Genomic DNA, 23,601 nt, shown 5'->3' on the forward strand with positions numbered 1-23,601 from the left:
AGTAATAAGCCAAAATACTTCTAGGAACACAGCAGGAATGGCTGTCAGAAAAGCAACATTTTAATCAACAAACTTTGTAGACAAGAGGCTTCCCACTAAGGGAATACACGGATTCCTGCTTTTACCAGCAGCTTCTACCTCCTGCATTTTCAAGGCTCAGCATGTTCTCTCCAAGCTTCCCTCAACAAGTATTTCCAGGGAGGGTGGCCTTCCAGAATCAGTCACAGAAGCAACATTCAAGTCAGTCCCTGGTGAACTGACACTGAAAGCTGTGTGTCCCTTGCCCTGCCCCTCAGACTCTCCTGGGTTTCCGTGGGCGGCAGCCGTTGTGGGGGACCGGGCTGTTGTCGGTGATGGAGATGATCTCCAAACCTCCCATTGTCAGCCCCTTGATGGCAGCCTGAAATGAAAGCAGATGACAGCTATCAACACACAGAACAGCAGAGAAGGGAAAAAGCTCAGGGCAAAACAGTTTCATCCCCCATCTGAAAATCAACTTGTTCCAATGCTTCTCACTTCTCAATTCTTAAAAATAAGTAACTCATTCAGAAAACCCAGTTTGAACTTATCTGCTCTAGTCCGCTCTTGAGCATTCCTACTGATTTTCCTATTTTAGCCATAAGAAGTCCCAAATACAGCTTTTATTCTACCTCCAACATGGTATTACTCTAAAATTATAATGACTCTAAAAATTCATTACTGGGCACTTGGGTGAGGAATCCTTTACAATCAGCTTCAGAAAAACCAAGTTAATTGAAACCAGTTTGAGTTTAGAAAACATCCATGATAGCTGAGAAAATAAAGTATGGAAAAGAAACTCCAACACCTACTTTGCGTCCAGGTCCCAGTCCTTTGACCATGACTCGCACGTGCAATACACCCTTCCCACGTGCTTTCTGTGAAAAGAACAACCAGTCAGTGTTCTCTCTGACAAACTCTGGCTCCCCTGGTGTCTTTCATTTTCATAGTAGTATTTAAATAAAATTAAAGATCAGGTAGTAATGGATAGAGAAGGCATATATGAGGATTACTGTAGAGACACTAAGAGCAAACGAGGCTGGGCCATGGCAGTTCAAGAGAACTTCTGTGCTCAACTGTGAGCTCTGCACACAGAGAAAGCTCTCAAATCAAACTATCTGTGACCTAAAGCCAGAGCAAAAAAGGACATATCCATGGATACGTGACTGAAGTGGCAAGGGACTAACAATGACTAATTCTAAGTTGTTTTCCCTTCTCTAATGTGGCGACTTCTTCCCTGTGAGCGGTGGATTCTTTCTGGAGGGTAAATGAGAGAGCAGGCAAGCTTTAGATTTGCTGCGCAGGAGTCCACACCTTCAGGGCAAAAATTCTAGGGGTTTTCAAATTGGAAATGAAGAACTGCTGTACAGCACAGCCCTGCTGCCACCACGTGGAGGGAGCCACCTCTGGCTTTCTTTCTCATTGTGCTCTGGTGCAATTAACGTAACTAACTACTTCAACAGTGACAGAATCAATCTGTCCAAGCACTGCTACGCAGCTATTATCAGGCTCCAACGAGCACAGATTAATAGTGAAGATGTTCTTATATCCCTCTGAGTCAACCACAATAAGCTGTTGGCCAGCAGTGGCACCAAACTCCTCTGGCATGAAAGGCTGAAGTGAGTTCCACCTAATTTAGGGTAAGGATTTTCAGTTTAACCTTGCCTTATTGTGCTGTAATGAGGACTGTGACACAGCCAGCCTCAGCTCCTCCACCTGGACACCCACATGGTTTTTTTCAGAAAGAGTTACAAGAAAGGACATGCAGCTGGAATGAACAGGTGCAAGAACATCACTTCCTCTGACTGGAACTGCTGGCTGGAGCTCACTTCTGTGGCAGAGAGCAGATATAAAATATCCAGACAATAACTACAGCTACTTCTCAGCCCCCTACGGTGCAGAACTTGAACTGCTGCTGATTCAGGGTCTACATTCCCCAAATGACTGAGAAATGTTCACTTAGGAAAAGAGGAGGCTGTGCAGACCGCTGCTAGGAAAGGACAGGCTCCAAGTTACAATCACACAATCACACATTGCCAATCACAACCTGCACAGTTCAGCTCCCACTTGGGGCATTTCTAACAGCTCTTTCAAACACACTTCGTGTGCAAATGAAACTCCAGCACCACAGTGCTGCCTGCAAGCCAGGGCTGTGCCCAGGTGCAGGGCAGGCAGTCAGAGCTCCCTTCTGGAGGTGGGGATGACAGTGGGCACTCACCACTGCTGCTGCCATGGCTGCAGTCTGTGCTGCGATGGCTGTGCCCTTCTTGGCGTTCTGGAAGCCTTCTGTGCCGCAGGACGTGCGGGAGAACGGCTGGTTGTCAAAGCTCACCACCTGGATGTGTGTGCTGCAGAGGGAAGAAGCAAGCTGGAACAAAGCTTTATTCTCCAGTTTCTCGCTCACCTTACTGGCATAACTGACTTCTGTCTCTCTTTTAAAGTATCCCACTCAAACCCACTGCAGAGACCACCCAGCAGTGACCTGGTCATCTTACAGACCCCAGCAGAAGCTTTCTGGAGTAGGTGTGCTTTATCCCACTCAGCCCTTTCACATCCACCTCTCACTGCATTTTATCTCTTCTATTAAAAAAAATGCACAAGACACTTTTAGAACTTGAAAGAGCCTTAAGCAGTAACATATCACAGGAGCAATCACTGATGAAACACAGCTGTCTCATGGAGAATATGATAATTTTTTTAACACTTGCACAGAAATAGTGCTATAGCATGAGCTGGAAGTAACCTGCTGGTAAAACTATCAGCATCTGATTATTCATATCAGAATGTAATCAAAATATATAAAAACAATCTCACTGCTTTTAAGACACTCCAAGAACAGGTATGCTCCCCGAACACCACTGAGGTTTAAATCAGTATCATCTTCCCAGCTATGAACACAACTCCCTTGCCTGTTTTCCTTTGAGCCTTTAGATCACAATGATGACAGGCCAAACCACGGGTTCAAAGCTTTGATTTCACACGCAGAATGAGAGAGCAGGAATGGAGGAGCTCATTTGCTTACTTGTTGTAAGTTGCTTTGATGTGAGCTATCGGGACCTCTTCATAAACCTTGCCATCCCACCTCATGGAGTTCCTCTGCAGGATTAAAGAGCTGAGGAGCAAAGTAAGAGTTGTCAGGCCTCGCTCTTTAAATATTACAAAGTTTCATTTCATATCGGGAAATAAAGAAAGAAGGGAGCAAACCTCCGAAAAACACAAGCTGCGTTTCTGATTGAGTCAAGCGGCTCCCTCCCCTTCCTCGCTGAAAACCCACCGAAGGCGATAAAACCTCGCAGCAAGAGGCAGATGGCAGCGCCCTCCCGGCGCGGCCTGGCCTCGGCTCTCACCTCTGCTCGGTCGCGCTCTGCTTCTCCGTCTCCTTGGCAGCCGCCCCCGCCGCGTCCTGCAGCCTCGGGGGGCCGGAGCGGAGCCCGCGGCACAGGGCGGCGGCGCGGCCCCTGAGGAGACAACAGCGGTGAGCGCTGGGCGACAACGGGCAGCCCCTAGCGGCCACCCCGCAGCGAGGGGGGCCCTCCCCGCTGTCCCCCCGCTCCCCACTGCCCGTCCCGCCCGCTCCGCTCACCCCCAGCCCAGCACACGTAGCCCGGCCAGCGCCATGGCCGCACTCATGGCGGCGCTCGGCCCGCGCCGGGGAGCGGCCGCGCGGAGCACGCCGGGAGCGAGGAGGGGACATGGCGGGGCATTGTGGGGCGCGGGCCATGGCGGCGCCCCTGGGGCTGCGGGCGGCGGGCAGCGCTCGCTGGGTTTGTAGCGCTGCCGCGCCGCGTCCCTGGAAGCTTTTTGGGGCGATGTGCTTGTTGAGGCTTCCCCGAATCACGCAGCCTCTGGAAAAGGAGGAGGAAGAGGTGGCGGCGCTCATGGAGCAGGTAGAAGGGGATGTGGGGGTGTTGATGGGGAAATGGCGCCCTTGGTCTGAGGCATGAGGGGAGAGGCACGTCAGGGGCTGGTGGCCTCGCACACACCGTCTGTGATGTTGCTCCCCGAGTGCTCTGCCTGCGACTTGCCCCACATCTCGTGGGTGTTGGTGGTGTCCCCATGGTCACCTCATTGGTGCTGGTGTCCCTCTCACACGCCCTGCTCAACCTCAGGAAATTCCTGTTGCCTTACTGTCCTGAATTGGAAATAATTTAATTCTGCTTGCTAATACCTGTAGTGCTTGTGGCTTAAGAATTCTTTATGTTGCTTTTCTAGATAGAGCTGGAGAGGAGCCTCTATTCTGATCATGAAATGCGTAAGCTGGAGGAGGAGGAGCAGCTCAAGAAGAAGATGGAAAGCTTGTATGATGAGGATGAAGCTCATGGCAAGACGGTCATCATGGCTCAGGACCTGGAGGAGAAGTGGGAACAGAAGTTTCTGCGGTTCAAAGCTGCCCCACGGATAACAGGTACAGCCTGGAGTTCATGGTGGGTAATAACACTCAGATTGTTTGCCAGAATGCAATTCAATAGAAGGAAGACATTTTTGGGTCTCTTTTTTGTTTGTTTTAAAGAGAGTCTTGACTCTTTGGTAGCACATGTGTAATTAACTGTTTGACAGGGAAATCAGCATTCCTATGCTGCAAAAACTGTGTTTTCATGAAGGTAAAATGATGAACATAGATGTGGTTTCCAGACAAGAGAAATGTTTGGTCATTTGGTTCCCAAGCTCTACTTATTGCTTTTGTTTTTTGTAAAGGTAGAGATCCAGCCTGCTTATTATAGAGTCCTTCTGGATAGGAAAACAGCAGCTGAATCCTGCAATGACTTCTAAAGTGACTGAGAGCATTCCTGTGTAGATTTCTGTCATATTCCATGTACCCACATTTGTGCATTGTTTCTGGGTGTGAGGCACACAGGGTTGATAACCAAGGGGGTCACAGCATGCTGCCAGAAGACTTTGTTTCCAGCATGTGTTGGTTTTTGGCAGATGCTGACAAAAGCAACGATCGAACATCGTTGAACAGAAAGCTGGACAGCAACCTGATGCTTCTGGTGAAACAGAAAATTGGTAACCAGGAGCTGTGGCTCCTGCCTCAAGTGGAGTGGCAGCCTGGAGAGACACTACGGAGCACGGCTGAGCGAGCCATGGCTATGTTTTTGGGTATGTAGCTTGACCCTCCTTCTTGTTTGTCCCAGTGGTTTCCTTCCAGTGCCCTGTCTGAGGGATGTTTGCCATCTGCTGTAGTGAAATCTTCTCCCACTTCTCCCATCTGCTGGAAAAAAGGCATGTTGTGGCAGAGGGCTGGCACACTGGGAATTGGGATCTCTGGCTGTCAGCAGTAGCAGTGCCATGTCTGACCATCATGGGCCATTTTGGGGTATCACCAGATACTCCTGAATGTCTGGGATTGCTTTGGGCTTCTCTTTCCCTCTTGTTGCCCTGTAGTAGCTTTTGTGGCAGATGGATGATGAAGGGAAACACGTGTCCCTGCTTTTCACTCAAGATTAGCAAAGCTGGATACCCTCCCCTTCCTCCCTCTCCCACTCTAAGAGGACTCTCTGGTCTCCAAATGAGCTGTTTTTTCATGAGAAAAAACAACATTTTTTTCACAGTATTTCTGCCAAAGAGGGAACAGTCAGTCTGAACCACATACAAGGAATGGCTTATGCAGTGTTGTTATACAGGGAGCAGTTATTGTTCTGTTTTCTTATGTCTTACTCTCTTTCTCTTGCATTGCTGGCTTCTTGCAGGAGATCACATTCAAGCCAAAGTCCTGGGGAATGCACCATTTGGGATTTACAAGTATAAATTCCCCAAGGCCATCAGAACTGAGAATAACGTGGGAGCCAAAGTCTTCTTCTTCAAAGCCTTCCTCCAAAGCAACGATTTGTCCCAGGCAAAGCTGAAGGCAGATCATCTGTGGGTCACAAAGAAGGAGCTGGGAGATTACCTGCAGTCAGAATACCTGAAAAAAGTCAATAGATTCCTCCTGGACTTGTGAGCAATGGCCTGTGCTCCAGCAGATGGGGAAAGTGTGGAACATGGCTCCATGGAGAAGTACAGCTGGTGCTTTGCATGGGCTGGGGGTATGAGATGTTCACTTGGGCTCTGAAGGATAATTTGCCTTTGCCTTATTTCCCAGTTCTCTTCACTGGCCCTGTACTGAATAAATATTAACATTTATACTCGGAAGTGAAGCTTTCCTGAGGGAGTTCTTTGCTTTTGTTGAATTCTCCTCCTCCACCTCTTCTGGAAATGCATGATCCTTTCCTCTCCCAGGAGTGTGGTTCCCTGGGGCTGTGCTACCCAGAAGGTTTGCTTTCCTCTTCAGACTCCTGCCATAGGCTCAGCCTCAAAGGGTTTCTCCTTGCTTTTGCTAATGCTTATCAGTGCCACCTGCTCTCTGATAAGAGCAGCACTGGAGGGTTATCTGTGTGTCCAGGTGGGAACAGACTCTCCTGAACGCCAGCCAGGACAGGAAGGGTTTCTGGGGGGTTGTAACAGGGATATTCACAGCTTATTAACTTCTGGTGTTAGCTGCCTCTGGCCTGGAGTCTGTGGTGCACAGTGGCTGTGGAGGACACGGATCCATGAGGAATGGGCAGCTGCCTTCCCACCCACACTGCCTGCCTGTGAGCCTCAGGTTACAGCAGCAGACACTGAGGGAGGATAGCAGCAACAGCAGCTGCTCTCTGTCTGGGCTCGAGGCTCATTTTTCCTGGGAGGGGAAGGTGCTTTAGCATCGCTGTCTCATGGGAGCAGCCTCAAAGGTGTCTCTAGGGACTTCTTGGCTCCCATTCCCACGGCATCAGACCAGCACAGCTGGGTCTGCCTCAGGTAGCCTGACCCTATTACCCCAGTTTCTTTATTAGAAGCTCTATCCTGAGCTTATGTGATGCTGTCTTGGCCCTCTGGGGCTGGTTCTGTTGTTGGAGGTTTTTTCTGGTTGTAAATGTTGCTGTTCAGTAGTCAAGAGTGCTGCTGGACCTCTCAGGGAATGAGCTTGCTCCAGCAGCAGGGAGAGAGGGAGGAAATAACTGTCATAAATCATCCAGAGAGAGTTTGGACTCCAGGGGTGGAACTGGAGATTGCTGTGTGTACTTTATCAATCCTTTGGGAGCTGTTGAGCTCCAGGCTCAACAAATTAAAGTTATCCTTAATCACTCTGCAAGACACTGGGGTGGAGGGTAGCACAGCAGCCTTCTATTTTCCAATGCTGGACAGACTGGGAGCTGCAGGTTTGCCATAAATTACCAACAAAACTTGGCTCCTGGAAGCATCCTCATAGGCCTGGCAAGGAGGCTGAGTCTGCAGCAGGGAGCAGTGGCAAGAGGAAACAAATGTGGAGGAAATAAATGTGGAGCAGAACATGTGCCTGAAAGGCTGCAGATTTTTGGCTGCTCTCTAAGGTCAGCACTCCTATTACCTTCTCCAGGACTGGAAGCTGCTGAAGCAGGGGAAGGTGAGTCCTTTTCTGAGGCTGTGCCCCTCCTGTGGGGTGCAGTCACTACAGGTTTTCTCTGCAACTCTTGTTTCAGGCTGTCCCTGGCTCCAGAAGATGCAGCTGAGACCTTGTGGCCACAGGTTTAAGACATGCCCTTAGCTAGAGAGCCTGCCCTGTTTCCCACACCAAGGCAGGTTTTTTATTGCTGGGACAAAACTTTGAAAGCATAAAAAAATGCTGTTTAATCTGTGCTTGCTCCCAAAAGACAGAGCACAAATGAAAGAAAAGGATGCACTGAAACCTTGCTGATCTTCAGACCCAGGCAGTTCCTATTTCTGGATTACTCAGGCTGCAAGTCTTTGGGCATTGTCTGTGCTGAGAGATGTGTAGCGACTTCGCAGTGGAAAGGTCAGAATCAACAGCATCCCTCATTTTTAAATGCTTTTTCCTTGTCCTCAGACTTTCTCACAGGTAGCATGTGTGTGAGAAGCTTGGTCTTTTCTGAAAGCTGAAAGTGTTTTTTCATCACCTGAAATAAAAATTCCTGCTTGCAACCTGTGTGGGAACAGCACCATCTATTTATTTATTTAAATTATTTTTATTTGTCCTGTAGTTGATCTTATTTAAAGCCACTCAGCCAGTTGCTGCAAACAATCACAGATCCTGTAACTCAGAGGCTTTTGCTCAGTTCTCCTGTGTGATCTCTTTTCTTCCCAGCCTTGGGGAGAGGGAAACTGGAGGATCCTAGAGGATGGTTTGAATCTTCTCATTTCCTCTATTCCCAAACTCCTGCAGCAGATCACTGAGGCTGTTCTTTTCCTTGGGGAACTTGGTGGCTGCAGGCTGCCTTTCCACTCAGCATGAACCTATGCCCATACTCAGAGATGCAGAAGTGTGAGCAGGCTGGTGGTAAGTGCTGAAAAGGCAGGACAAAGCCTGAGAGCCTTTTCTGGGAGAGCAGAAGGAACCTGTGGAATTGTGGCTGTGTGAGAGCTGCTGCAGTCCAGCACAAAGAGCAGGGGGAGCATTTACTTTTGTTGAAACACAAAACTCCCTTTGCAAATGTGATGGAGAGCCACCAGAGTTTGTCTAGGTGTTGAAGGAGGCTGGAGCTTGTTTGCACTCAAACCCTGGAGGGTTTTTCTCACCTTGACAAAGTCCCCTCACATGAGATCTCTGCCAGAACCTGAGGTTGCATCAAGTGCCTGGGGAAGAAACTGAGTTTGTTGTGGTTCTTCAGTGCAAGGCAGGGTGAGGTCAGTTGAAGAGCTGTCCTTGTGAAGGGTGCACTGCAGAGAGGAATTTTGGAAAGGACTCATAGCTCCTCGCTTTGAGAGCAGCAATGTGAAGCTTATCTAAGCAGTTCCAGGTAAGATCCATGCTGCTGTTACCCACTCCTGACTGTGCACACCAGAGAGGATGTGCAGCTCAGGCTGCAGAGGCTTCCTGCTCCTCAAAGCCAGTTTTGGCATGGGATGCTTCCATTCTTAAGGGTCATACACAAAAAGCTTCATCCTTTCTCTCTCCAAGGGGAAGGAAGCATCTGAAGATGTCCTGGCCCTGGTGTGATGCAGTGCAGCAGCTGTTGCTAAAAGTCTCCAGTAGCAGACACAAATGGAAGGAGCAGTTGCATTCTAAAGCACTGGCATCTAAGCCGTTGCTTAAACCACCATGTTAGAAGAGAGACCTGAGGGTTTTCTTTGTGCCAAGTTGACACGAACACTCCCCTCCAGTGGAGAAGAAATATCAAGTCCTAATAAAAACACTTCTCAGCTTCACAGATACAGTTTTCCTTTACTTTTACAAAATTGTTGCCTACCTGACATCCCTCCTTGTCTGTGTAAGTTTTGGGGGTTGGCGCTGTCTAAGCAGAGCCCTGCTGATGTGTTTTTGTGATAGTTTGAACTGTTCAGGACCTCACAATTTCTCACATAATGGGAAGCTGCTGTCTGTTGCTTCAGAATTGGGAAGATAAATACATGTAGAGCCAGGAGAGGTCCTTGGAGCCACAGGCTACACCTCTTCCTGCTCTCAGAACACCTGTGGGAGGAGAGATGCTAATCTCCCAAATAGAACCATGGGCAGGGATGCATGCTGGGGGTGCAGGTAGCATCCTGAGGTCACCAGTGATATGAGTGGACTAAATCCCATCCTTTTGTTTTTGGGGACACCTTTTTCTTCCCTTTTCTTGTGAAACCCCTGTGGGTTGGTATAACCAGCACATTGGAAAGAGACAGAGTGGGGCAGTCAGAAGGCAAGGCTTGAGTGAATCTCTGCAAAAGCAAGAATGGATATAAAATATGGGGTACTGCTGGGAAACTTGTACTCAGGGTCAAATTTCCTCAGAAGCTTTGTTGATACTACCCAGTCCTTGACATCCATCCCTCAAAAACGAAAGAGGAATTTTTGAGGTGACTGTGAAATGCTGACAGCAGGAACCCCCTTCAGGTAGTACCAGCTACAGCTTTGCTGTCAAGGCTACTTTTCCCTAACAGATCTTGTGGGGTATAAAATCCTTTGTCAGGACTTCATAAGCAATGCTTGAAGACCCAGGGAAATTTCTTCAATTGAATTATGAAGTATCTTTCACCAATAAAGCTTCAAACTGAGGCACAGCAACAAAGCCTCTATGGAGAGAATGCAGAGCCCACTCCAGGAGCAGGACTGTGCACTGCCAGCAACTGGCTCTTTAGCTGGCTGCTGAACATCCAATTTAATAATTAACTGATGCAGCAGACCATCGTTAGGAGTTCAAAATAGCTTTAAAAGAACAAATATGTCTCAGAAATAAATGCTTTGTGCAACCTGCAGAAATAAAAGGAGAACTACTCATGCCTGCTTGCTGCTTTTCCGACAAACAGCTCCAGAGAGAAGTGGTACAAGCACAAAGCTGTCCTCTACATTCAGATTTCATCCTGCTTTCATGGGACTATTTTCCTTAAAAGCCTCTGGTGCAGTACAGCCCTTCAGAAATCATCCACTTGAACACACTGCAGAGTTGAACACTAGAAATTAAAGAAGACGCAGATTGGCATTTGCAGGGGCAAAATAATTCTCTGTCTGTCCTGTATTTATTAAAGCACCTGTTGTATTCCAACTGTTATTATATTCCAGCCTCCCCCTCCTCGTTGCACGGTTTGTGTGCGTGGATGTGGCTGTGCCGACGATTCGTGACACAAAGTAGTCCCACTCGGTGCTAGGAGCGCGGAAGGCGAATACGCGGAGGCACACCAGGTGTCGGTTGGCACGAGTCACGCGCTGCGGAGCGATCTCTCGCTGATGTGAGTCCTCAAAGTCCGGCAGAGGCAGAGACGCGGAAGGATACATGCAAGGCGCTGCAGTATTCGCCTGCTGTGGTGCCGTGAATAGACCCGGTGGCGGCGGAGGCGGCGTTACAGGGCACGGAGATGCCGGCTGTGGCCGGACAGCGGCAGGCAGCGGCTCGGGACCGGGAACGGGCTGTACCAAAGCTGCGGCGAAAGCGGGGGGGGGGGCGGGGAGCGCCGGCCGTGGAGATAGAACTGCGCATGCGTGCGGCTGATCCCGGAAGCAGCGCTGGCGGCGGCGGCGGGGGGAGGGGGGCAGGAGCGGGAAAACAGGGCACGGGCGGCGGCGGCGGGGCGGCCTCGCCAGCGGGAGATGATACCGGGGTGGCGGGGGGAGGAGGAGCGGCGTGGAGCCGGCGGGTGTCTGCTGCGGGGGGCCGTGGCGTGCAGCGGCTGGGAGCGGCGTGCAGCGGCTGGGAGCTGGGGTGCCGGCCGGCCGGGCGGGCAGGGCGGCGCTGGCGGGAGGCTGGACCGGAGCCGCGGCAGGCACGGGAGCGGGTGCAGGCGCCGCCGCGCTGGCACGGGGCGGCTTGGGGGCTGGGGCGTGTCGGTGCCAGCGCGAGCGGTGCTGTGCCGGGACGGGGGGAGTGCGCCGAAACGGCGGCAGGGATAGAGTGAGCCGTGGGCGTCTGCGCTGCCGCGGGACCCGCGGGCGGCTCGGGGTGTGCCACGTGCGCTTGAAAGCCGGAGCGGGGGGGGGAGCGGCTTCCCGCGGCAACGCGCACAGGGGGCGCCGGGGACGCAGCGCGGCCGCGCCAGGTGCGCTCGGCACCGCAGAGCCGGGAGCCGCCGGGGACTGCGAAGACGCGGCAGCGACGGGACTTGGGCCAGCACCGGCCCCGCTGTGTCGGCAGAGGGAGCGAGGGGGACTTGGGGGGTCCGGAGGCGCCGCCGAACTCGCGGGTGGTGGGGGGAAAGCAGGGGGGCTGGGGCTGCGGTGCGGCTGGTGGGCGGGCTCGAAGAGGCGGGACGGCAGAGACCAACGGGATGGCAAATACGGACATGGCGGGACCGGGGGGTTGGCTGCGGGCCCGGCTGTCGGGACCGCGACGGCAGGGGGCGGGACGGCAGGCGTTAACGGGGCTGTGGTTACCGGAGCCGTGGGGTCCGACATGGAGGTGGGGGGCGTGTCCCGTTGGAGACGCGAGGCGGCAAGGGGCGGAGCTAGGCGAGGGGCGGAGCTCGGCGGGGCGGCTGCTGCGGGCATCCCCCGTGCAGAAAACAGCTCAAGCGGCGCCCTGCAGGCTGGGAGCAGTGCCGCGGCAGCCATGGCCCGGCAGGAGATACTATTAAAGTGCTTTATTCAAAATGTGTCAAAAAGTCTCTGAAGTTGCGCTTTATAGCACCGCCCCTATTACGACAGTCGCGCTTTACGGCCCCGCCCCTATTACGACAGTCGCGCTTTACGGCACCTTTTACGACAGTAGCGCTTTACGGCAGTTTTACGACAGTCGCGCTTTACGGCACCTTTTACGACAGTCACTTAGCATTCGACAGCGCTTAGATTTACGGCAGTTTTTTTATTGACAGTCGCGCGTTACGGCACCTTTGCGACGGTCGCGCTTTACGGCACCTTCTGCGACAGTGATGCTTTATGGCACCTTTTACGACATGTCGCAGCTTTAGCAGTACGACAGTCGCGCTTTACGGCACCTTTTACGACAGTGCTGATTTACGGCAGTTTTACGGCAGTCGCGCTTTACGGCACCTTTTACGACAGTGCTGATTTACGGCACCTTTTACGACAGTCGCGCTTAACGGCAGTTTTACGACAATGCTGCTTTATGGCAGTTTTGCGACAGTCGCGCTTTACGGCACCTTTTACGACAGTGCTGATTTACGGCAGTTTTGCGACAGTGCTGATTTACGGCACCTTTTACGACAGTCGCGCTTTATGGCACCGCCTCTTTTTCTACCGTCGTGCTTTAGGGCACCGCCCTTTACAACAGTCCAGGAGCCGGAATCTGCACTACCAGCAACTGGCTTTTTAGCTGGCTGCTGAACATCCAATTTCATAATTAACTGACGCAAAAGTTGAGGCAAAGCGTTTTCAACTAACAGTTTGAATTTTAAGCTGAACGCTGTTTGAGCTTTAGGTGGTCGATGATATTGAAAGCAGATCATCTTCTGAGGGGCTGCTCTTGCTCTCAGGCATCTAGGCAGAGGGAGATTGGGGACATCATGACATGAGGCATGGGCCAGCAGTGCTGCTGCCTGCTGGCTTTCTGCTCCCTCTCATCTATCAAAGTAATTATACCCATTACATTTCTCCTTTCAGGTTTTACCCTCCCAAATGTTATTCCTCAGCAGTAAACCTGTGAGGTGAGTGAATTATTGGGGGAAAAACCTAGGTGTAATCCAGGTTTAATGGGCACATAGGAAAAACACACTGGGTTTGGAGGGTGGCGCAGCCAGCATCCTGCTTCTGCAGGCAAATAGAAATTTATCTTGATGTAAGTATATATCTAGTTTTGTGATCTGTGAGCTCTTAATAATTGGTTTGGTGACCTGCTGGCAGTATTCTCTCTGTGTAGAGCTTTCCCTAGCCCCCAGTTAATATAATGGGTCACAAATCCCATTTGCTTTTGAATTCTGAGTAATCCTTTTGTTAATGTTGCCTATTGCTTTTCTGGAAGCACTGGAGGAAACTGGAGCCATGTGCTAATCAGGAAACTTGGTTCTGCGGGTTCTGAAGCTGCTGCCCTGCCCCACCTGCCCTTTCCAAATGCCCAGTTTGTGTCAGATCCAAAGCTCTCCTCTGCAGAACAGCAACTACTTCCCAAGCTGGGAAGTGGCAGGGCTTCAAGCTTCAAGTGCCACAGGCTGCAAATGTTGGATGAGCTTGAGCAAAGAGGAATCTGGTGAGGAGTGGGCAGCCAAGATGTAAGGAGTTTGGATAGGAGGGAAATTGGGCGTTAAGGGTGTCTGATCCCATCAGTGCCCTGTGTGGAAGGGCAGTGAGTCCCCCATTTTAGGAGGTGGCACCCATGGGGACCCACTTTTCAGCCTCTGCTCCATCAGCACTCTTGTCCCTCCTTAGGGAATGTGGTGCAGCAGGCAGTGCCTTCCACCAGAATGCTGGAGGGTCTGTGGCTTGCAGAGGCAGGAGGCAGTGAGCAAGATGGACATTACCTGTCCAGATCTTTCTGGATTTCATATCCCTAAATTTTCTCTGCCTGCAAATAGGATTATGGTGAGTCTTGCCTGTTCTTTCTCTCCTGCCCTTTTGGGTAGGTTGTTATCTGAACCTTTTCAGAGGAGCAAGAAGCTGCCAGACACCCCCTAAGGTGATTCCAGGTACATCCCTGCTGAAGGAAGGAAGAGAGAGCATCAGCTCTCGAGATTGCCTGAAGACAAAGTTAAAATCACCAGCTACAGGAGCTTGGCAGGGACTGTGTTCTTGCTGCAGTGATTACCCATGGATTGAGCTGGGTGGGAATTTTCAGGGGTATGTCCAAGCACCAGAATATTCCAAGTCACAAAGCTGGTGTTTCTTGATTACTTTTGTTTGTTTCCTGATTTTCTTTAAGTTTTCAGTGTCCTGTGCAGCTGATAAGCCTCACCCTTCACCCTTTTCCCTCATGCTTCCATTTGTCTCCCTATTTTTAGCCTGTCTGTGGCAGTCTTCACACAATGCCTGTGCACACTGCTTTGATCAGAGCTGGTGACAATGATGACATGACCTTGAAGGCAGCAGCTTGCAGCAAGTCAAGCTGTGTTGTATATAGTTAGCTTCTTGTAGCTGGGCATGGTGTCACAAACCAGGCAGGCACACAGCATTGCCTCTCCTCACTCCCATGCTGTTTTCCTTGATAGTTCCCACCAGGACTTGGGCTATTGGTCTCCAAATCCATTCCCTGGCTCTGGCCCAGAGTGAGGAGCATGGCAGGGAATTATCAGTGCTGGGAGCTTGATGCTCAAATGTCGCTGGCTCTAATCTAAGAGCTAAATTCCCCAGAGGATGGAGGTGGATGCTGCTTGCTGCCTGTGAAACAGCTCAGTGCTAGGCACTAGATGGCAGGCAGTGACTGGGAAATCCTTCCAGTGGAGTATTATTTCCCTTTCCCCTTAAAACAACCTCCTGCTCTAGCTCTGGCACGCTCCAGCGTGGGAACCTGGAGCATGGAATAAGGATCAACAGTTTTTAACTGCTGCATTCAAGCTTGTACCTCTCACATTGAAGGATCCCAGTGATTGGCAGATGGTTGTCTTTGCTCCACTGAGGCTTGACAAGAAGCAGGAGAGTCCAAGGAGCTTCTAGGGCAGGGAGCAGGCAGGCAGCATGTGAGAATAGAGGGTGGATGGAGGGCAGGTGCTGAGGTCTGCCCGGGGCCTTGCGCAGGGATAGGGAGGGATAGGGGTGCATCCATATGGAATAGGGATAGAGGCAAAAAAATTATTGTGTGTGTTTGATGTAAACAAGGGGGAGTCAAGCAATCCTTAAGGATGAATTTCCTATAAGCCTAGCTGTGCAGCAGTTGCTTTGGAGAGGGCAGTGTTGAGGTTTCAGCCACATGCTGTCCCTCACCTTGCGAGGGGGAGGATGATCACCAGTCTCTGGCTGTGACCAGTCACTGGGGAGGGCCTGATCCTCTCTCCAGACTGGCACAGTATGCCTTTGATTTACTTGGGCTGGGTTTGAGGGTTTATCCCCAAAAGTACTCATAAAAGTGGACTCACCTAGAAAAATATATGTATACCCTACTCTACCCCAGTGGTGAAGCAGCATGTGCTCCCATGCACTGTTGGAGTCAGGAGTGCAAAATCCCTTCTTTATTGGCCAGGGGTTTATATTCAGCATGTCCCTGTACCCTGCTGTGTGCTGCTCCCACCTCTGTGGAGCTCAGGACAAGGCAGCACCCATGGTGCCAGGTGCCTGGCTGTCCTGTTCCCAGGCACCAGCACAGAGTCACAGCCCCTGTGCCACACTCTGGGTGTTGTAGGTCCTCTGTAAGCACCTTCCAACAAAAAGGGGATTATCTTTAGCTTGTTAGAGTCCTTGCAGGGAGGGAGAATAAGGCTCTTTGCTCTGAAACGTTTTCTTCCTTGGGATTACAAGATAATGCATATGAAACGACATTAGCTCAGCCAGGTTTATGGATTATTTGAAAATCAAATTCTTTTAATCTCATCCACCATCTGGCAGCAGCGTAACAGCCAGCAGCCAGCTCGCTGCCGCTCCTACCCTGACTGTGTCGGAGGCACTGAAAGTGTCACAGCCAGCGAGGGGACACCAGCATCCCTGGCTGTCACCCTACACCCTGGCACCAGCACCCAGCTCTGCCTTGTCCTGATTTCTTCCCCAAACAGTGTGGAGGGAGCGTGTCGCTGAGGAACTGGAGGGAGGCCTTGGCAAGCGCTGGGGATGAACAGACGGATGAGGAACGTTTCACTGCTTGTGCCTGTGTGCCCATGAGGCTCAAAGCCAGAGGGGTTCCCTGGCCTTGGATAAAGGTTAAGGTCAGAGCAGGGGGACTGCCAGTCCCACTGATGTGATTTGCAATGATCTCCTGGCTGGGCAGGGAGGGGTAAGGGTGCAGAGTTTTTTCCAGGGACGTTGTGGTTCCTTGTGGATATTAACTGGGAGCTGCCAGGGTGCATCTGTGCCCAGTGGTGGGGCTGGAGGCTCCATGGGTACCAGAGAGGCAGGGAGCACTTGTGCTGTTTGCCAGGGGCAGTACAAGCAGGAATTCTGTCCCCAAGGGGCAGGGCAGGGTGGGACAGCCTGCCAGAGGTGCAGCATGGAGCACTTGTGAGGCATTGCCATGGACAGCACCACAGAGCTCAACCTGGCTCCCTCTCCCTGGCTCACAGATGGGACTGGAGAGTGGTGAGGGATCCCTATGGGAAACTGGAGCTACCAGAACTGGGGGTGAGTGAGTGAGTGAGTGAGTGAGTGAGTGAGTGAGTGAGTGAGTGAGTGGTGTGTGCTGGGCACTGTCATCCCCACTCCAACTCCCCACCTGATTTTTCAGATGTCAAGCCAGCTGGGCTGCAGATCTGCTTGGTTCTCCTGTTTTTGGTTTCTGTGCTGAGCCTCAATACAACCATTCATCTCCTGCTGTCTCCTCCAGAACACTTCTGTACCTACTACCAAGGAGCGCTCTAATCTCAGTGCCCATTTAACATGAATAAAAAGCCTTCTGGGACAATAGGTCACGGTTATACAATTTAGCTCAAGTAGAGAAAAGGCCTTTATGGCTGGGAATACATGAATACTTAAAATATATATATAACATTGGTTAACATCAGGACTTATAAGCATAATATATATATATAGCACTGGGCTAACAGTCTTGAATCCCTCCACAGAAGGCTGTAGCTGTTCTTTCTATCAGCTGTGGCCCAGTGACTCTTCATGGCTGGAGTCAAAATTTGCCCTGCTGCCCATTTCTTGCAGGACTTTTGGTGTCGTGAGCAGTTGTTACAGGCAGGGAGCTCTGTGACTGCTGCTTGTGCCCTGAAGACAGTTGCATGCAAATATAAAATAAAAATAAAAAAAAAACAAGAAAAAGAAAAATTAATAGCTTTAAAGAAAAGAAATTGTCATTTCTGTAGGTAATTAATTACTAATTATACAATCTCGGCATTGTCTGTATCATTACAATTACTTGGTTTTTCAATACATTGTAGCTTTAATTAAATAAACCCTTAGATTCTTCTTTTTTCTCCTCCTCTCTAACACAAAGTAATTTTTTTTTTTTATGCCAAAGAATAAATTAATTGTGTAATTAGTGACTTTTACATTGTCACTCCTGAAAAGGTTATTTCCAGGTTGTTTGTATGAAGGGGCTGGAGGATGGTTGTGAAATGTTATTTGATACCAAGACTCCTGGGAATTACCTGTCTGTGACTGGGGATGCTGGTGGAGAAATTTGGGGAGATTTGCCAGTGGGATTTGCCAGTGCTGGGGCACAAATGGCAAGAAGCGGATGCTAGGGCTGGATGGAGGAAGCTGGTTATCCCCTTGCTTATTTGCATGTCTGTGAATAAATATATTTAATTTTGATGCAGAAATGCCCTCTAGAAGGCATCCTCAGACCCTCCAGAAAAGTGAATGGCAGTGAAGCTGTGGCTGCTTCTGTGTGCTCCCCCTGCTACAGGTGGAAAGGAAAGGAAGGAAAGGAAGGAAAGGAAGGAAAATCCCCAGGGGGCTGTGAGCTGGTGGGGATGGCATGTCACCCTCTGCCCCACCACCTGCAGGGGACGCTGCAGATCCCAGGCAGGAAGAGGGGAATTTAGCATGCAGCTAGTGATAGGGATAGATCTTAATAGATCTGCACTTATTATTTGGAAAAGAAAATCAGGATTACAGGCTTATGAAGGATTAGCAAGCATGAATGCATATTTCTGCATATAGTGCTCCTTTTGTAAGCCCATTGTGCCATTAGGCTGATATAGAGTTATACCATTACCAGCATGACATCAGTGTATCAGATAGTCTTGATTAGAAGGCCCAGCAGCTGCACAAAGGAAAACAGGGCATTCCTGCAAGCCTGCTGATTCTCTCCTCTTTGTACCTCGTGGTTTGCCTCAAAAACATTTTGGTTTTCAGACAGCATCCACACCACCAGTAGGACAGACACCCTGTGAGCACTGGCCCACCTCCTGGGCCTGTCAAAGTGACCACATGGAGGTTTTTAATATTTCAGCTGCCCTGTCCTGTGGGTTTTAAAGTAGCAGCAGGAAAGTGGATGCATGAGGATCCCCAAGTGTCTGCACTGAGCTGTAATGGTGGACAGAGATCTTGGATTGCTCAGAAGAGCCTGGATCACTCATGGATGTATGTGCAGGGGCCTTTCAGTGTGGCTGAAGCTGCATTTCTGGTTTTAGCTGGAATACAAAAGGATTCTTATAAAAGCGGTGTGTCTGCAGGCTTCGAGCACTGCATGTCCTCAAGAACAGTAGCTCTGGGAGCCCCAGAGATATGTGAGCCACCTGGAAGTGTAAAGAATTTGATATAAATGTGGAAAACTCCAAGACCCTGCCTGTACTTCATAGCCTGCAAGTCTTGGCCCCCCATTGGCTACCCATACCCTGTCAGTGTGTGGGTAACCTTAGCAAACCCAAGCCCTTGGCTGGAAGCTTCCCTAGAGGTGGCCTTTGTTAGTAGAGTTGTGCTGAGCAAGAAACTGGGATGGAGGAGCAGGAAGTGAGTGGTTATGAGCTTTCAGATCCTCTATGTGTATGAGTACAAGTTTTGATTTTTACTAAATATTTTCCCCTTTAGTTCAAACCATTGTGATTTTTTCCAGGGAAATGTAATAAGAGCCCATGTGTTTCTAACTAAATGGCAGCCTGTGCTTAGCAAACAACCCAGGGTCCAGTTTGGATGGGATCCCTGCGTTGATGTTGCTGGAAATCAAATAAGTTGAATAAGGCAGCTTTTCCTGGAGCTGCCCAGAGCTGTTTGTTTATTGGGCCAAAGGGAGTGAGGAGCCCCTGGAGCACCCAGGGCTGCAGGAAGCTCTGTGGGACAGCAGGATGTCTCTGTTCTGCTCTGATATCCTTTCCCTGCTGTCAGTCAGCTGTCACAGCATCCCAGGAATGATCCCAGTGCTGGAGGCAGCCAGCTCCATCCATGGGCTCCCCTTAGCACTCCTGCCTCTCACTTTGAGAGTGATTTCAGCAAGAAAATTTGACTTTTCCTACCTCTGTGGTCCACAAAATGCATCCACCTAGAGGTCTCCCACCTCCACACTGGGATGGAGAGCATCCCTTCAGAGTGAGTGACCTGCTGCTGCCAGAGGTGCTGGTCCCTTGGGCAGCCACTTCCATTCTGCCTCTTCTTCTTGCTGCAGGTTCCCTACCCTCTCATCCACTGATCTCCTGCAAGTGTCACTTTGCTGACACTTTAGGCTTGAACTGGGACCAGTTTCCTCTTTGCCCTGTCTTGGTCCTGGTGCCTTTAGAGCTCAGATCACTTTTGAGTGTGAGATTCCAAAATACTTTGAAATACTTGAAAAACAGTATACATTTTTTTCCTCTCCATTGAAGTGCACATCTGTGGGGGTTTTGTTATTTTTTCCTTGAACATGTTTAAAGTTTCTTTCGGCCATAATTTCTCCTTGTGATGTAAGTGTTCTGACAAACTTGACCCTATGCTGCAAAACAGTTCTGCATGAATGATCCAAGTAGGTCAAGCAATCTTCCTCTCTGCTTCTTTCTTTCCCCTGAAGTCAAAAATGACCCTACAACCACAAACCCAGCGTGTAGAACCCAGGGCACGCTACAACACCAAACCAGAGTGCACACAGCCCTGGCTGATGTTGATATGGTTTCAGAGGTACTGATGCTGCTGCTGGTGTGTCCTTTCTGAGGCCATCAGCGTCAGCAGCCCTGTTAGCTGTGACATGAGGAGGGTGACTCATGGGCTGCACTGACACAGGCAGTGCCAGGGCCTCCATGGGCCAGCAGGTTCCTAACCTGCGTCAGCACAATGAGGGGTGAGGAAAGGAAATGAGAATGACAACCAAACCTGAATCTGAATTGAAAGTGCATCTCCCTCTGAGCTTGTGTCCCCACAGTCCCCACACCTGACCAGGCACAAGCTGTGGTGGACCCAGCTCCAGACTGTGAGATGGGAAGTGCTGCTGTTATTTTTAGATGCTGGAAACATTGACTCTGGACATGTTCTCCAACTTTGTTACCATGCTGAGAGCCTTGGAGCATCTTCCTCACCTCTCCCTGCAGAGGCTTTTGAGGGGCTGATTCTTGTGGGTTGGCACCTCTGATCTCCTGGTTTTGCCATGAATATTTTGTTTGCTGGTGCAACAAACCTTCCTTAGGTCAAAACTGCAGAGGGAAGCAGATGAGAAGTGCTTAACAGTCCTGAAGCTGAGCAAGCAGCTGAGAAGGCTGGTCAAAGCAAAATTAAGACGCTGTGAACCTTGTTGCAATGATTAATGGCTCTTTTTATATGAAGATGTTCAGAAACTGACATTTACTGAAGAAATGAGAGTGAGGTCTTTGGAATAAACTAGGAAGGGTTGTTTAGGTTTTTTTAATAAAAAGCAATGTTTCAGCCAATACAAGCAATTAAGCATTCCTTGGTGCTTCTCCCTGCTTGCAGTCTGTAACAGAAGAAAAAACATGGAGAGACAAATGGCTCAGTTTGGATCATGGGACAACCAGACTGGAGCATGACCTGAAGCTATGGTGGCTTTCAGGAAGTGCTGGATGGGGGTGATGAGCCAGCCCATCCTCACCCTGTGTGTCCTTGACAGCTCTCTGAGCTGCAGGACAGGAGATGCCGAGATGGCAGGAGACAATCTCTGACCACCCCTACAGCAGCCTGGCAGCAGCTCCCAGCCCAGCCCAGCCTCAGCAGCAACAGAGCAGTCAGCAGCAGCACCCTCAGCACTCATCCCTGTACCTGCATCCTTTGAGCCTTCCCCCATCACCACCCCAAGCATGGAAAGCAGCCTGGAAAGCTGGGGGGGGGGTCATATCTCCCTGGATGCTCTCAACAGTGCTACCCCAAGAGCAAATCTGATATCACAAGTCAGTAATGAATTGGAGCTGGGCTGTAATGATTTCTAAAAACGTTTTCTGAGGCTGGCTGTCGATGCCACAGCTCAATCTTTAAAAGGATTTCACTGTTCCTAGAGCAGAATCCAAGAGAGCACTCTGCATCTGTTTACCATGCAGAAGAGTCAAAAATGGCTCTCCTCCCTCCTGGGTCCCTGCAGCTTCTCTGGCAGAATTAAAAGGCACATGTGGAGCTTCAGTGCTGGGGTGAAGAAGAGTGGGAACAGAAAAGAAGAATCCTCTGTTTCATCCCACCTGCTCTGCGATGGTGACTTGCCCCGAACAGTCTCAGGAAAATCCTGTGTAAATGGAACATAAATGTTTTATGAATTCAGCCCTGGTGGAGTAAATTAAAGGGTCATTAATGGCCTCATTAAAGAGCTTTGCACTTTGTTCTGAATTATGAAAGCTATCATGCAATGTTAAACTAAATGGAGTTTTCAGTGAGATTTTAAAACTCTTTAACCAGTTCCCTCTCCCCCTCTGTCTCTCTCTATTATTTTCTTCCCCCTGTTTTTTTGGTCTCTGAGAAATGTCTTTCGAGGGAGCTGCCTGTAGTGCTACAAACTAGATTTCAATTGTAAATTTTCTTATGCTCCACTAATTGCCCAGAATTTTTCTCAAGAGCTGCCTGAGGTTAATGCTGATGAAGAAAGAGCCCTTTTGTCTTTTCTTGAAATGGTGCCTCCCTCCCCCACCTCTGACGAGACATCAAGCAGGGAATTACCTACAATGACACCCAAATGGGATGCAGAGAGCTGCCATGGGGAAAAAAAAAAAGACAAATTTGCTGTGTCTTTGCTTTTGATACCTGGGGAAAATCCTTTGGCTCCTCCAGTATCTCCCAGTGTGGCTCTTGGTGGACCCCAGGAGCCTTCCCTGTCTCTGACTCCATCAGAGCTCAGCACTGGCCCTTGCCCTTTATAGGATATCAGCTGGTGCTCAGTGGGGCCAGGAGAGTGTAAGAGCTCACTCTCAACAAGATCCTGCAGAAACCAGGGCTGTAAGGACATTCCTGAGAGCTGTAACCCCAGGTTTGGGGATGAGGAGCCCTGGAGCCTCCTCTGCAGCATGGCAGTGACTCCATAGAAAGATCCATTTCGTGCCTTTGCAGATGTTGCTGTGGATAAACAATTGCCAGGCTGTTTTGGATCAGGCAGGAGTTTGTTCTGGGTGTTGGGTGGCCAGGTCCTGCCCCTGCAGCTGGGACAGGAGATGAGGGCAGGGTCCCCAGGTGTGCAAGCCCAGTGCATTTGGAGAGAGAGGCTCTGGAATCCATGTTCAGGAGCCAGCATCTTCACTGCTGTTGGGTTTAAGTGTGTGGGAATATAGAACCATCCTCTGCTCACCTTCCTGCCTTTCCCCAGGAAAGAGGAAAGGGGAAATCCCAGGGGGATGCTGAACCCCACACCTCAGTACAGAGAAAAGAACCCCCTCCTCCATGTCTGGGGGCAGCAGCCTCTTGCTTCAGATCCAGCTGCACTGCTAACATGGGCAGAAATTGTTCTAAACACAAAAAAACATTGATTTGCCACAACTTTTTCCCCTGGACGCAGCTATTTCACCACCAAGAGAAGATCCTCAAGCCTGGCCTGAAAATTCTCATGATGCTGGAGGCAGAGCTGGGTCTCCCCACAGGATATGGTTGGTCACAGCTGGGGCACTTTCCCCTCCCCAGCTAACCTCTGAGGCTCCTTGTTTGGACTTTGTGACTTAGCTTGCCCTCTGCAAGTTCTTCACACAGCTACACAACAAATTATGCCCCCTATTAACTAATTAAGCTATTTCTCCAACCAGGCAGGTTGCTATTATTTCTATTTTTAAATATCTGCGAGAGGCACATGTGCTTGAGCAGAGGCTCAGCCCAAGTAAGACACGAGGGGTGGACAGGGCCAGCTGAGAGGCCCTGCTGCAGCAACAAAGGCCCTTTGCTGGCTTTGCTGTTTAGTTTGCCACGTCTGGGACAGATTTGGGGAGTGAAGGTGGCAGCTGTGATGGGAGCAGCACGCAGGACCCCAGGAGGACGCTGAGCTCCATCAGTTTGTGACTCCAGCAGGGAGCCCAGGGGATCTCCCTGCCTCTGCCAGCCAGTGCCAGATGAGCAGTGGGTTTTAACCCCCACACTCATGTCTCTGGGGGCTCACAGCCTCAGGCACAGAGCTGGCAGCCCACGCTTCCCCATGTGAATTTGTTTGAGCCACATTTCCCCAGTGCCCAGCTCCCCAGAGCCTCCATCATCCTCACTTTCTCCTGGGACCACTCACATTTATTTTGGGAGGGCTTCCTTAGAGATCAAGAGCCACCCCAAGGCGGCCCTTGATGGGACTGGTCCAGCCCTGGGAC

At 50.3% G+C, this 23,601-nt stretch overlaps 2 protein-coding genes across 2 annotated transcripts; one reads left to right on the top strand and one right to left on the bottom strand.

Moving 5' to 3' along the window:
- Positions 1-38: 38 nt before the first annotated feature.
- MRPS11 (mitochondrial ribosomal protein S11) lies at positions 39-3,757 on the bottom strand. Its single transcript, XM_064722205.1, has 6 exons — positions 3,602-3,757; positions 3,366-3,476; positions 3,041-3,130; positions 2,237-2,366; positions 831-896; positions 39-400 (listed from the first exon to the last, which is right to left on the bottom strand). Exons 1-6 carry the CDS (start codon positions 3,646-3,648, stop codon positions 293-295), a joined length of 552 nt encoding a protein of 183 aa, XP_064578275.1. The 5' UTR covers positions 3,649-3,757; the 3' UTR covers positions 39-292.
- On the top strand, positions 3,695-6,155 carry MRPL46 (mitochondrial ribosomal protein L46). The gene is made up of 4 exons (XM_064722204.1): positions 3,695-3,905; positions 4,231-4,423; positions 4,945-5,118; positions 5,709-6,155. Exons 1-4 carry the CDS (start codon positions 3,711-3,713, stop codon positions 5,957-5,959), a joined length of 813 nt encoding a protein of 270 aa, XP_064578274.1. The 5' UTR covers positions 3,695-3,710; the 3' UTR covers positions 5,960-6,155.
- Positions 6,156-23,601: the final 17,446 nt, after the last annotated feature.

The sequence above is a fragment of the Zonotrichia leucophrys genome, chromosome 10 (assembly GCF_028769735.1).
Source record: "Zonotrichia leucophrys gambelii isolate GWCS_2022_RI chromosome 10, RI_Zleu_2.0, whole genome shotgun sequence".
NCBI lineage: Eukaryota > Metazoa > Chordata > Aves > Passeriformes > Passerellidae > Zonotrichia > Zonotrichia leucophrys.